Source organism: Balaenoptera physalus (genome assembly GCF_965194825.1).
Source record: "Balaenoptera physalus genome assembly, contig: HAP1_SCAFFOLD_1780, whole genome shotgun sequence".
Taxonomy (NCBI): domain Eukaryota; kingdom Metazoa; phylum Chordata; class Mammalia; order Artiodactyla; family Balaenopteridae; genus Balaenoptera; species Balaenoptera physalus.
This window is the reverse complement of record NW_028125023.1, coordinates 81,310-93,825: the sequence shown is the minus strand read 5'-3', so window position 1 is coordinate 93,825 and position 12,516 is coordinate 81,310. Positions and strand designations below refer to the sequence as shown.

General features: G+C 54.4%; 1 protein-coding gene across 1 annotated transcript in view; it reads left to right on the top strand.

Annotated features, from left to right (window-relative positions):
* Window positions 1-9,214: 9,214 nt before the first annotated feature.
* The window catches only part of LOC309654043 (uncharacterized protein), a 64,773-nt gene continuing 61,471 nt past the window's right edge, over window positions 9,215-12,516 (top strand). Inside the window, exons 1-3 of the mRNA XM_082478702.1 lie at window positions 9,215-9,395; window positions 9,586-9,601; window positions 11,602-11,897. Of these exons, the coding sequence (XP_082334828.1) occupies window positions 9,220-9,395; window positions 9,586-9,601; window positions 11,602-11,897 (488 nt within the window). The 5' untranslated portion in view covers window positions 9,215-9,219. The remainder of the gene's footprint in view (window positions 9,396-9,585; window positions 9,602-11,601; window positions 11,898-12,516) is intronic.

The following is a 12,516-nucleotide window of genomic DNA, read 5'->3' as shown; positions in this document are numbered from 1 at the left end:
ACTAGAAATTTTAAAAGTAGGTAGGCGGGGCTCATGTCATACTTCATTTTAGTGCCATTCTTTTTTTTTTTTTTTTTTTTAGTGCCATTCTTGATCATCCAAACTAAAGGACAAAAGATGTGCACGTTTTATCAGGAATTATCAACTTAGGAGTCCACTTGTGTTTCTTAACTGTGATTGGAGTATTTAAGTGTATTTAAGAGCTTTCTGAGAAGTTAGTATTTTCCTTAAGGACCTGTGTGAACAGACACTTAAGTGGCGCAGAGGGTGAAAGGTCAGGAAAGCAGTCAAGGTCACAGGCATCCTTACGGCTGCGTGGTCTCCCAGGACCTGGGCGTGTCATCGCTCGTCTGCCCGGCTGCTCAGAGAGGGTTTCCTGGATGGCCTTGCTGTGCCGGAGGGGACGTGTTTCAGAGTTTGGTGGAAGGGGCCAAGTTGCCATCCCGAAAGTCACGCCCGCTTCCTCTCCGTCAGTTTCCCCACACCCTCATCAGCTGTTTCATCGGCTTAGTTTTTTCTTAATGTGATGAAAACATGGTGTCACCGTGCTTTAAAAGGGTACGTCTTACATTAGTAAAGTTAAGCATTTTCTGAGAATCGCCCATTCGAGGAGTTTGAGGGCATCAGTGGGCGTGGCCGAGGGGCGGGGAAGCCACAAGTGTATTTTAAATGTTCGTAGAAAGTGCTAGCAGGAGGAGAAAGCTCAGAGAACTCCTTTGAGTGTCACAAGTTTGCATGCAGTTTTGAGAGAAGGCTTGGCAGGAAGTCGTGTGGTTTGTGGTCACCCGTTGGGCGGGAAGGGCTCACTTCCTTGCTGCTGGGGTGCTTCAGTGGAAACGTTTGCAAGACGTGGGATGATGAGGTCGTTGCTCGGCTGCTTGATGAGTGACCTTGAGCACGTTGTGTAACCTTGGCTGTAGTCTCTTCACCTACAAATGGCAGCCTCAGGTGGGACAGGGCGAGGCTGGCACTCTAACAGGTGCCCCGAGGCACAGGCCTCTCCAGGTGTGCAGGCTCTGTCTGGGCCCGGAGGTGGGCCCACCACTGCCCTACCGGACGAGTGGGCGTCAGGTCGGCCTTTTCAGGGAGTCCATCGCGTCTCGGGAGGGTCTGGCTCGTGGGGAGGGAGAGCCAGGGATCAGCTGAGCGTTTTCTCCCACTGGCTGGGGTCTTCACCCACGTGCAGCCCGCCCCCCCTGCCGAGGCTGCGGTCCTGCCTCTCAGTTCCGAGCAGGGCGAGGGGCCAGGCTGCCGGCCCAGTGTCCAGTGACTGGTCCCCCGGCCGAGGTGGTGCGCGGCTGCGGTATCAGAAGTGCCCACGAGGTGTCACCAGAGGGCCTCCCGAGAACTGAGAGCTGTGGACTAGGTAGGACCCTAGTTCTCGCTGGAAATGGGGCCCAGGATCCTGGGAAGGACAGACTCGATCAGCCCATTGGCCCCAAGTCAGTGTTTGCAGGTCCTTCATGTTAAAAGTGTTCGGGGTTGTTTTTAAATGTATCTTTAATCCGGCTTCCCCATTCATTCTTGTCAGTAATGCTACGACCAAATCTGAAAGGTAGGTTCTGCAATGAGTTCCGGAAATGTTCTTAGTTTTCCAAGTTTTAAGCTTGAGAATGAGGACCATGGACACTTACTCAACTTGGCAGATGTCGTGAGACGTGGTGTGTTCGGGGAGGGTGGTGAGAGGGGGACTAGTCTGACTTCTCTACTTGGTCCGGTGTGAACGTTCCCCAGATAAATGTTCATTTGTTTGCTTTATGTCACTGAAAGGCTGTAAGAACAGCAATCACAGTTTGCTGTATGAGGTGAGTAGATGCCCTGGAAGAGCCGAGGGGGGAGCGTCGGTGCTGCAGGAGGGGTTAAATGTCGTGTGAAGGGCGTGTTTGCTGTTTGTCCTCAGTTTCTTCTCCTTTGACTTCTCCCTCCCTGTCGTTAGGGCGTCTGGGGGCTCCCCTAAAGCCCACGTGTGTAGAATTCACGCACACCCCTATCTACATGACGAGCCGTCCTTAGAATGCGTTAAAAACTAAGATCATCTTGCGATAAATGCTACACAAATTACCTTTAAAAATGTTCTTTTTAAAATCCCATGCCAACGGCAGAGCAGCTGGCTACTTTCACATTCTGGAGAGTTCTTTGTCGTTCTGAACTAAACTGAAGCTACTTGTACATTTATGCAGACATTGCCTGGAGAAAGAGCCGTTAGCACGGTCACTGTGTCCGTCACGGTCAAGGAGAAGCTTATGGGACCCCAGGGAGAGGGAGAGCCACCAGGCATTGGCATACACCGTGCCCAGTTGTCAATCACTCGCTGGGTGGTGATTGGCTGCCATTAGCTGAGTGTTTGCTTCCTCACGTCCACCTAAGCTGTGCCACCTGCACTGCCCACCACAGACACGGGCCGGGCAGGCAGCCTGCTTCCCAGGAACCAATAGCCTTCATTCCCGCAAATGATAATCAGAAGATAGAATGGGGGGCTTCCCTGGTGGTGCAGTGGTTGAAAATCTGCCTGCTAATGCAGGAGACACAAGTTCGAGCCCCTGGTCCGGGAAGGTCCCACATGCCGCAGAGCAACTAAGCCCATGAGCCACAACTACTGAGCCCACGCACCGCATCTACTGAAGCCCGCGCGCCTAGAGCCCTGCTTCGCAACAAGAGAAGCCACTGCAATGAGAAGCCTGCGCACCACAACAGAGACCCAACACAGCCAAAAATAATAAATAAATAAAAATAAGTTTATAAAAAAAAAAGAATGGAAGAGAAAAATCCCATTTACAATGGCAATAAAGATTAAATACTTAGGAATAAACTTAAGATATATGCAAGACCTAGATGAGATAACATTTTAAGACACTCATGAAAGACACAAAAGTAGACACAAATCAGTGGAAAAAAAGTCCTTGTTCTTAGGAAGAGTCAACCTCATAAGTTGTCCGTTTTGCCTAAATTAATTTTAAATCTAAGACGATCCCAATAAAAATACCAACAGGCTGTTTTCTGGAACTAGACCAGTCGATACTCGAGTTTACAGGGAAAGTCAACGTGATAGGACAGCACAGGCAGCCCTGGAAAGGGGGCCGTGAGGGCCCCTGCGGCCTCCGTGATCACGACAGTGTCCTGCTGGTGCAGGAGGAACAGGAGGGAGTGCAGAGCCCGGCCAGGTGCGTCTGGACAGTGTGTGTGAGAGGAGGCCTTCTCAGAGCACTGGGGCCAAGATGGATATTTTCAAAGTTGGTGTTGGTTCAACTGGACAGCCATTTAGAAAAAGGTAAAATTCGACATATACCTTACATCACCCACCAAAAAGGACTCATATCAGAAATCTGAATGTAAAAAATGAAACCAAGCCAGTACTAGAAGAAAACACAGGTGGTCTCTCTGAACCTGGGTGTGGGAGGGGCTTTCTCACTCGGGTTCAGAAGTCAGGTGAGGGGAAGGGAGGCCTTCCCGGGATGCAGAATGCTCGCATCAGGAGATGGTGTTTGCAGCGCACATCACAGATAAAGGTGGATTTCTCTGGCACATAAAGAACTGGAACATTGAGGGGGAAGGACCAGAAGCCAGATAGAACGATGGGTGAAGGACGTGAACTGACCGGAAAGGGCGGATCCTTAAAGGGGTGTCTGACCTCACACGCGTTGGCAGATGCGAATGGAAACTGCACCGGGTTCCTGTTCCTCAGGTTGGATTAGCAAACATGCAAACCTGAGCGGCTCTGCTGGCCAGGCTGGGAGGCGGCAGGCACTTCCACACCCTGCTGGTGGGGATGCCAGATGGCACAACCGTTACAGAGGAAAATTTGGCAAAATGAATGTCTACGTAGCGGTCCCACTTCTAGGACCCCAACCTGGTTTACCACCAGCAATCTTCAGAGGCACGTGCACTGCAGCCCGGCTTACAGTTGCAGAATTGGAGGCGATCTCCACGTTTGCCCTCACGTGGACGGTGGGTAAGTGACCGTGGCAGCCCCCCGCCCCCCCCCCCCACTGTAGGAAAGGACAGAGAGGATGTCGGTAAACCAACCAAGATTTCCAGGATGTACTGTTGGTGTAAAGGAGTGCGTAGCATGCTACTTTTTTGGGCAAGACAGAGGGGATAAATACCCGAATACCTGCTTACTTTTGCCAGGAGAAACACAGGATAAAGCGGAAACGAATGAAACTGGGTACCTGAGTCGGGGGCGGGGGAGGGAACGATACCCTCCGGTGAGCTTTTTCCATATTCAACAAAATCAGCACAGGCGCGGAGGGCCGGAGGCGCCTAGAACTGGAGACGAACAGAAGCAGATGAACACGGGTCTTTTTCACGTGAACAACAAAACCACGTTAAAGGAGGAACACACACTGTGTATTGTAAACACATAAAACTCACCACCCTAAGCATCTTAAAGTGGGTAATTTAGCGCCATTTAGCGCATTCACAATGTTGCAGCGCCACCACCACCATCTGGTTCCAGAACATTCTCCACCCCCAAAGGAGACCGTGTTCCCGTTAGCCTTCGCTCCGTTCTCCCGTCCCCCCGGCCCCCGGCGGCCACCTCCAGTCTCCGTCCCGTCTCCGCGGATTCGCCTGTTCTGGGCGCCTCCTAGCGACAGGATCATACTGTCTGGTCCTCAGCACTGGCTTCTTTGACGACGTCACCCGTTCCTGGTTCATCCTCGGGGTGACGCATAGCAGAAGGTCATGCCTTCCGTGGCCGAGTAACAGCCCGTCGCGTGGATGGGGCACGTTTCGTCCCTCCGTTCACCCGCTGGCGGGCGTCTGTGCACTCGCCCCTCCCCACGGGCACCGACGCCCTGAGGGGCCCCCGAGTGGAGCAGGGCGCGGCCCCGAGCTGCTGGCCGGTGGACACAGGCTTGGAGTTGACACTGGTCCCAGTGGCCTGACAGGGGCCAGGTGGTAAGTGGGGTCCTGGCCCGAGCCTGTCTAACGGCAGGTCGTGTGGCCGCTCAGACTCCCTCGGGTCGCCCGTCTCTAAATGCAGGTTGATGGGGGGATGCTTGCGTAATAGCCGACAGAAGCTTCCCGTCAGAGCTCCGGCCTGTTGAGCAAAGGCCACATGGCAGCCACTCGGATCTGCCCTCTGGCCAGGCGTGTCCGTTAGAAGCGGTACCTGGTCCTGGGTGGAACTGAGAGGTTGGGCCCCTCAGATCCGAGTGATTTCCAGATGTGTCGTGGTGGGTGACAGTCAGCTGCGGTCAGGCGGCTAAGCGGCAGCCCCAAACCACAGCTGCCACGATTATAAGCTGTGCTGTGTCTGTCCAGACAGAGCACGGCGCTGGGTACCTGGCTTGTCCCTGTCTGCGTTCCCGCGGGAGGGACGGAGCGCGTGTTGGTGCGTCGGCTCAGGGCCATGTTAAGTCTCCTGCTCCCTGTTGGGTCTAATGGACGGGGACCTCACCGTCCTCTGGTCACTGTGTGGATGGTGTCAGGCCGGGCGGAGCTGGCGGAGCATGAGTGGTGTGGGCTCTGGACGCCCCCTGAGACGTGTGCGTCGGAGCCCCGGGCTTTGGGTCTGCCACATCACTGAGGTTTTAGGGGACTGGTGGTCTGGGGGAGTTAGAACGCCCCTACAAGGCCCGGCCCCTGCTACTGCACCTTCCACCCCCTGCTAGGAAGCCTCTCGATACCCCCATGAGCCGCCCACTCTTCTGTAACCTCCTCCCCGTGAGTGGGGCTGGCCGAGGGACTTGCTGCTAATGAACCACATGCAGCAAAATGATGGGGTGTCCCCTCTGAGGTTAGGTTACGAGACAGTGACTCCATCATCTCTGGGCCCCTCTTGCTCGCTTGCCCCAGGGGAAGCCCATGCCATGCTCCAAGCCGCCCTGTGGGGAGGCCCACGGGGCAGGCGACTCAGGGAGCCCTCTGGCTGACGGCCAGCGAGGAGCTGACCCTCAGCCCCAGGAGCCCCGAGGAGCAAATCCTACCAGTAGCCAGGTGAGTGAGCTTGGAAATGGACCGTCCCCCAGGCCAGCCTACCCAGGAAACCACAGACCTGGCGGCCGCCTTGACCCCAGCTTTGTGAGAGCCCTTCTGGCCAAGGCACAGAGCTAAGTCACGCCCGTATGCCTGCCCTGCAGAGACTGTGAGCTAATAAATATCTGTAGTTTTCAGCCACTAAATTTTGTGTTAATTTTGTGCAGAAACAGAGAACGACGCAATCTTCCGTCACGAAGAAAGAGCCCCGCTGCCCTTGCTCGGCCCCTTTGGGTTGCAGGCAGCATAGATCACATTTAATGTGACCACCACCCATTTATGGGCTGGTTTTGAGTGGGGCCCAAAGCAAGAGATCCAGTTTGTAGTACAAGTGGTCCTGCACTTGGGTCACATAACCTGGAAGATCCAATAGTGCTAGAGGCACACGCGGTGAGTGAGACCCTGGCAGGGGGCGGGGTGGTCTCTGGCACAGGCCCCCAGAGTGTGGAGCAAAGCCAGGCCTCTGCTGCAGAGAATCACACATCAGGCTAAGAAGCTCCTGATGTGCTACGAGGCTTAGTAGAGACTGAGCCCCCGACCAGGGGCATCATGTTAGCACGAGACTGTGAGACCCTGGGTCAGATCCATTTTACCTGCTCCACTGGTCAAGGTCGTTTTAAGACTGCATGTCCTCCAAGCGGCATGTACCCTAAACGATGAGATGCTCGCCTGAGTTGTTTTTCAGGAACTTGGAGTCAGTTGTGTCTGGTTCCAGCTGAGCTGGTTAAGAATGGATGGGGGGACCACCGACCCTCCAATGGCCACGGTCCTCTCCATGACCTTTTGACGTCAGAGAGCTGAAAACTCCACCCTCAGGTCTGTGCTCCCATTTTTGAACGTGCAGAGGCCTGTGGCTTAGTTACACCTTTGCGGAACGAGATTATCCCAGCTTTTTCCAGTCACCTCTGCCCACGCTCCCCACCCTTCCCAGGCCTCAGACCGCCCTGCTTCTTTATCCCATAAATACCCTGAGCCCCTTGCCTTCGGGGAGGTGGTGCTGAGGCTTGTTCTCCCGTCTCCTTGCTTGGCTGATTTCCTGCAAACCGCAGCATCTCAGCGTTTTGGCATGCTGTGCTTCGGGCAAAATGAACCTGGTCCAGTAGTAACTGGGGTGGTCTGCCTTCAGATCCATGAAGCCACGTTGGGTGGGTGTGTCAGCAATCCAGTGCATGCTGACAATGGTGGTTTTTCTTGGTTTTCTATCACATTGTCTCCTTGTGTACATAGCTATTTCCTATGAGCACGGGCCATGCTATATGAGCAATTATAATTTGGGGTATAGGACATTATGGTCTTCTACAAATACTTTAACTTTTCTTCTTTCAGCAGGCTAGACGCACCAACAGTTAAGCCTGAATCACTTAAATGAGTTTCAGAAATTGAAATGAATTCAGAATGGATTTTATGAAGTTCCTGCAAGGGCTGGTCTCTGTTCATATTCACACCGACATTGTAGCCTTTCAGGGTTTCGACCCAAAGATGGGGCACTTGTAAGAACCCTCCCCCTTGGCAGCCCTAAGCCCGCAAAGCTGACCAAATCTTTGTTCAGGTTCTCAGCCTTTCAGCTGTTTCTTCCGAATTGACTGACCCTTGAGTGAAAAACGGCCCCAATTGGAAGGCCCACTTCTCTGGGCTCCTCTTTCTTCCCTTGTTATTGGTCCCATAATATTTCACTGTCAAATTAGCACTCTGATGTCATCAATATATATGTATTTGTTACATATATTTTTGAACATTTTTTTAAGCTGTTCTCAATGGAAGGCTGATCTGAGTCACCTCTCCCTTTTACTGAACCAAACTTGGGTCCTCTTGCCCCGAGGAGGGGGGCAGAAAAGCCAGGCTACTGACACTGGGTTGTGGTGAAGGAAAATGCAGGATTTATTGCAGGCGCCAAGCAAGGAGGCCTGAGAGCTAGTGCTTAAAAGAGCTGAATTCTCCAAAGTCTTTCAGGGAAAGGTTTTTAAAGACAGGGTGAGGGAGAGGGTTGTGGGGTGCATGACCAGCTCATGAACATTCTTCTGATTGGTTGGTGGTGAGGTAATCGGGAGTCAACATCATCAGCCTTCTGGTTCCAACGGGTCTGGGCTCTACATGCTCGTGGGCAGCATGCAGTTACCTTCTTCCACCTGGTGGGGTTTCAGTATCGGCAAAACAGCTCAAAGGACATGGCTCAGAATATTATCCATAGCCCTTGAGGAGAAACCAAAGGTCCTTGACTTTAATGGCTAAACTATTATTATTTTGTCTTGCTTGACTGTTTTCCTTTCTGCATTTTCTCACTTCTCAGATTAAACTTATTCTTTAACTAAAGCTTTTCTACAGACAAGAGGCAGGCGGAGGACATTGGGCAAGTGAGGTCTGTTCCCTTCCAGGAAGGCTCCATGGAGTTCTGCTTGGTTACGGCCCTACGTTACCAGAACTAAAAATAAAAGCAAAAGTAAACAATATAAGGTAAACATATTTATATTTTTATATTCTATATCAGTTAAGCTTATGTATGGCTGAGAACTTTCTATTTCAGTGGTCATGAAGCCAGTTGGAGCAGTTTGAAAACGGAATGGTTTTTCCTGGAGTCGGTAAAGTTGGACATGCTTATACCTGTGGCCCGGTCTCCATATGTGCCTTACAGAGACTCTCACGTATGTGCACGAGAGAAAAGCAGGGTGTCTGTTATTCGATTAGAAACAAGTTAGTTGTCCGTAGAGAGTGGAACTAGAGAATCCTGGCTTGCTGTCGTATCTCCCACCCCCAGAACCTCCCCTTGATGGCACAACCCCGTCCAGCTGTCCCCAGATTAAAAGTCCGCCGCACCGGCTCTCCCTTCCCTACCGTTTTCGGTGTCGAGACTATAAAATATTTATAAGAACCGAACAACGATTTAACTCGTGGTTAGTTTCACCGGCGTGGCGTAGCCTCCGACTTCAGACACCCTCCGCGGTTGGGCCCGCGTCTGCCTTCATCCCCTCCCCAGGTGACCTAACCTGGGTTTACAGGTGTCTGCAGACACACCGCTGCATTGGCAACCTTGCGCGCAGGTGTAACGCTGGCGACCTCGCAACCCTGCGCCCACTTTTTAAGTGACAGCAGTTATAATCTACATCCTGTTTGAGACCAAGCCCCGTGGACGGACAGGCGTCGTCCGCTTTGAGTCCCGGGAACCTTGGGGGAAAAACCCGCTTAGCCCGCGACCGGAGGGTTGCCTGGCAACCGGCGGCTCCCGGCGCCCAGCGGCGCCCAGCGATGACGCCACAGGCCCGCGCCCGGCCCCGCCTCACCCCCTCGTGGCTGCCGCTCGCCATTGGTCGGCGGGGAGACGGAGGCGGGCCCCGGCCAATAGGCGGTGCCGCTCCGGTGGGCGGGACCGCGTTACCTGGGCGCCGCGTCTGCCGGAAGCCGGCGTCGGCAGCCACGCGCAGGTAGGCGAGGGCGGCGGGCCGGGGGCGCCCCGCTTGGGTACGAGGCCTGCCGGGCAACCGGGGGCGCGCGGGGGGCTTGGCTGTCCTCTCGTCGGCGGCCTGAGGAGGACGCAGGGCCCCGAGCGCCGGCCGCGCCGGACCTCCCCACAGCCCCATGGGTGCCTCCCGCGTGTCCGCGCGGCTCCGGTAGAAGCAGCCCCGAGCCAGTGAGCTCGCCTGGGGTTGGGGGGAGCGGTGCTGATGAGGATAAGAGACGTTGCTGAGCATGGCGGCGAGAAGTGAAGCGGGGCGGGGCTCCGGGCGGGGGAGGGGAGGAGAACCCTGGGGGAGGGTCCCAGAACTGGTGAGACCTAACCCGGCTTAGGTATTTCACAAGCCCTTCAAGATGCTGAGTCGGAAATGGCCTGGAGGGGCTAGGGGCGGGGCGGAGGCCAGAGGCCAGTTGGAGACTTTCGAATGATCCAGGTGGGAGACGTGTTTGGACCGGGATGCTCGCGGTAGGGGCAGTGAAGGTCCACTTATGGATGTGCTTTGGGGGTGGGGCCACCGGGGTTTACTGTGGGATGGACGGGTGTTTGAGAAAGAGGAGTTGTGGGTGACACTACGGTTTTTAGCTTGAGCTGAAATACGCATTTCACCAGCTGGCCTTTTACTGAGGGGACAGACCCTGCAGGAAGATCAGGTTTGTGAAGGATGATGGGGAGTGTGGATTTGACACGTTTTAGTTTGAGACGATGTGTGTGTAGGTGATACACATGAGTTGACAGTGTAGTTGTGCGGTTCAGGGAGAAATGGGGACGTCATCAGCCTGTGGTTGGTGTTTAAAGCCACACGACTAGGTGAGATCTCGGGGGAGTGCTGAGCCCGGGGGCCCTTCTGTGTCCAGGGGGCGGGGAGGTGAAGAGGTGGGAGGAAAGCGGGAGAGCGTGGTGTGTCTGGGAAACGGAGAGGAAAGGGCAGTCAAGAGGAGGGACCAGTTGTGGCAGATGCTGCTGTGAGGTCAGTTATGTCCAGTCAGTGATGAACAAAGACGAGCAGAGCCGGACTGGAGGTGGTGGTAAGTGGTGAGGTCGCATTTTAATCAGGGGTAACTACTGCAGCAGGGGCCTTGGACTTGTGCAGGGGAGAGGGCGTTTTAAAGGGAGGGTGAGGGAGTGGCGGGAGGCAGGGGCGGCACTCTGTAGAGTGAGTTGGGAACTGGATAATTACAGTGAGCAGAAGGGGGTCGGTTGTGTGAAACCCTTCGGGGCTTGCTGACCTTGGGGGGCGGTGCTTCGGGAAGTTAGGCTCCTGCCCTCCCACAGAGCTGGGGCTGGGGACAGGGCTCTGTCTTCAGGTGTTGGCTGGATCTTCTTGGTAGCCTTGTTTTCTCAGGAAGGCGCTTTTTAGGGGGGCTAGAGTCACTGTAAAGATGTGGCCTTCAGCTGCTAGAAACTTTTCAAACCTGTACAGGCCCAGGTTGAGGCCTGATGAAGGAGGGCTCAGAGGGACCCCGGCCAGGCTGTGATCAGAGAGTCTGTCGTTAGCAGATGGGTGTCCTTGGTGGTCGTTGGTGGTCTCAGTAAGAACCATCTGGCCAAGTCAGGTGGCAGCCTGATGGGAGAGTGGCTGGAAAGGAGGTAGGGACCGTGCCAGTGGACAGCTCCTGAGGGTTTTCGTGCAGAAAGCACCAGAAACGGGGTGGAGAGCACGTGGAATCAGGGTTTTTAGATGTGGGACCTTGTAGTTGACTCTGTAGAAGGACAGCTGATGGGGGAGGGGAATTGCTTAGAGCCACGCATGCCCCTGGGATCAGAGCAGCAGAGGCTCGGCCCTGCTCAGAGCAGGCGCGGTTCTGCACTGTAGCACGAGGGAAGGGTGGGAGGGTCTGAGGGGAGCTTCTGGAAGCTCAGTGATCAGGAATGAACGCAGGAGGGGAGGATGTGATGGAGGTCTGAGAGCTTGAGAGGCGAGTGGAAGAGCCGGTCGTCTGGGCGCGGGGCTTGCTGGGCACCCCTGGAGGCTGGGGCTGTGCCATGTACAGTGAGACCGACCGCGTGGCCCTGGGGACTTCCCGGCCAGGCAGGAACCAGAGCTAGAGTTGGGGCTTTGCCAGGAGAGGGGCTGAGAGTGTTTGTAAAGGCGCGATTGTAATGATGGGCCGTGGAAGTGAAGTTGTGGCAAGGGGAACATGAGCGGTGAGGGGCATTGAAACATGTCGGGTCAGGGGACTGCGGGTCCTCGTGAGGCTGGAGGATCGCTGAGCCCCAGGGCACCGAGGGGGGCTCGGTGGGTGGGATGCTTGGTGTTACGGGGTTTAGGCCACAGGAGGGAGGGGGTGGGGTCAGGTAGCAGAAGAGCAGAAGCTGGAGGCCGTTCATCCGAGTGGGGACTTGGAATAGTCCTGGGTCAGGGCGGACAGGAGCGTGGCCGTGTCCTGGGCGCCCGAGCTGGGTCTCCAGGCACTGATTCCTGTGGATTCCTTCAGGGGGCCTTCCCTGGACCTGCCGGCTCACATCAGAGGTGACTTAGATGCACCGGGTGAGAGGGGATGTTAGGGGCTACGAGTGATACTTTCAGATTTTAAAAAAGATTTTTTCCCTGAGGCTGATTTATTGTTTTGAGGTCCTGTGGAGTTTCTTTTCAGCCCAGAGCCCGGCAGCCTCAGCCTGTTGGTGCGGACTTGCCCTGATCAGCGACTGCAGCCCAGCCGAGCGCTTCGCTGTCTTCCTCCTGTTGGTCTGACCGGGGTTGTCAGCTTTCTGCTGGTGGGGTTATTTGCTTGCTTCACTGAACACTTCTGAGCTGATATCTTAAAATGTCTTTTCTTTCTTTTTTTTTTTTTTGGCTGTGCCACATGGCTTGCGGGATCTTAGTTCCCTGACCAGGGATCGAACCTGTGCTCTTGGCAGTAAGAACGCGGAGTCCTAACCACTGGACCACCTAGGAATTCCCAAAAATGTCTTTTCTTTTATTGTAGAAATTGCTGGAAAGTATAAAGGAAAAAAAAGAACACTTATAATTCTACCCCCTAAAATGGTAGTGTTTTAATGTATTACCTTCTAGTTTTCTCCTTTGTGCATATCTGCACGTAATTGTTCTTAAAGACGAGGGTCGTGTTGCACATACACAGGTTTATAGT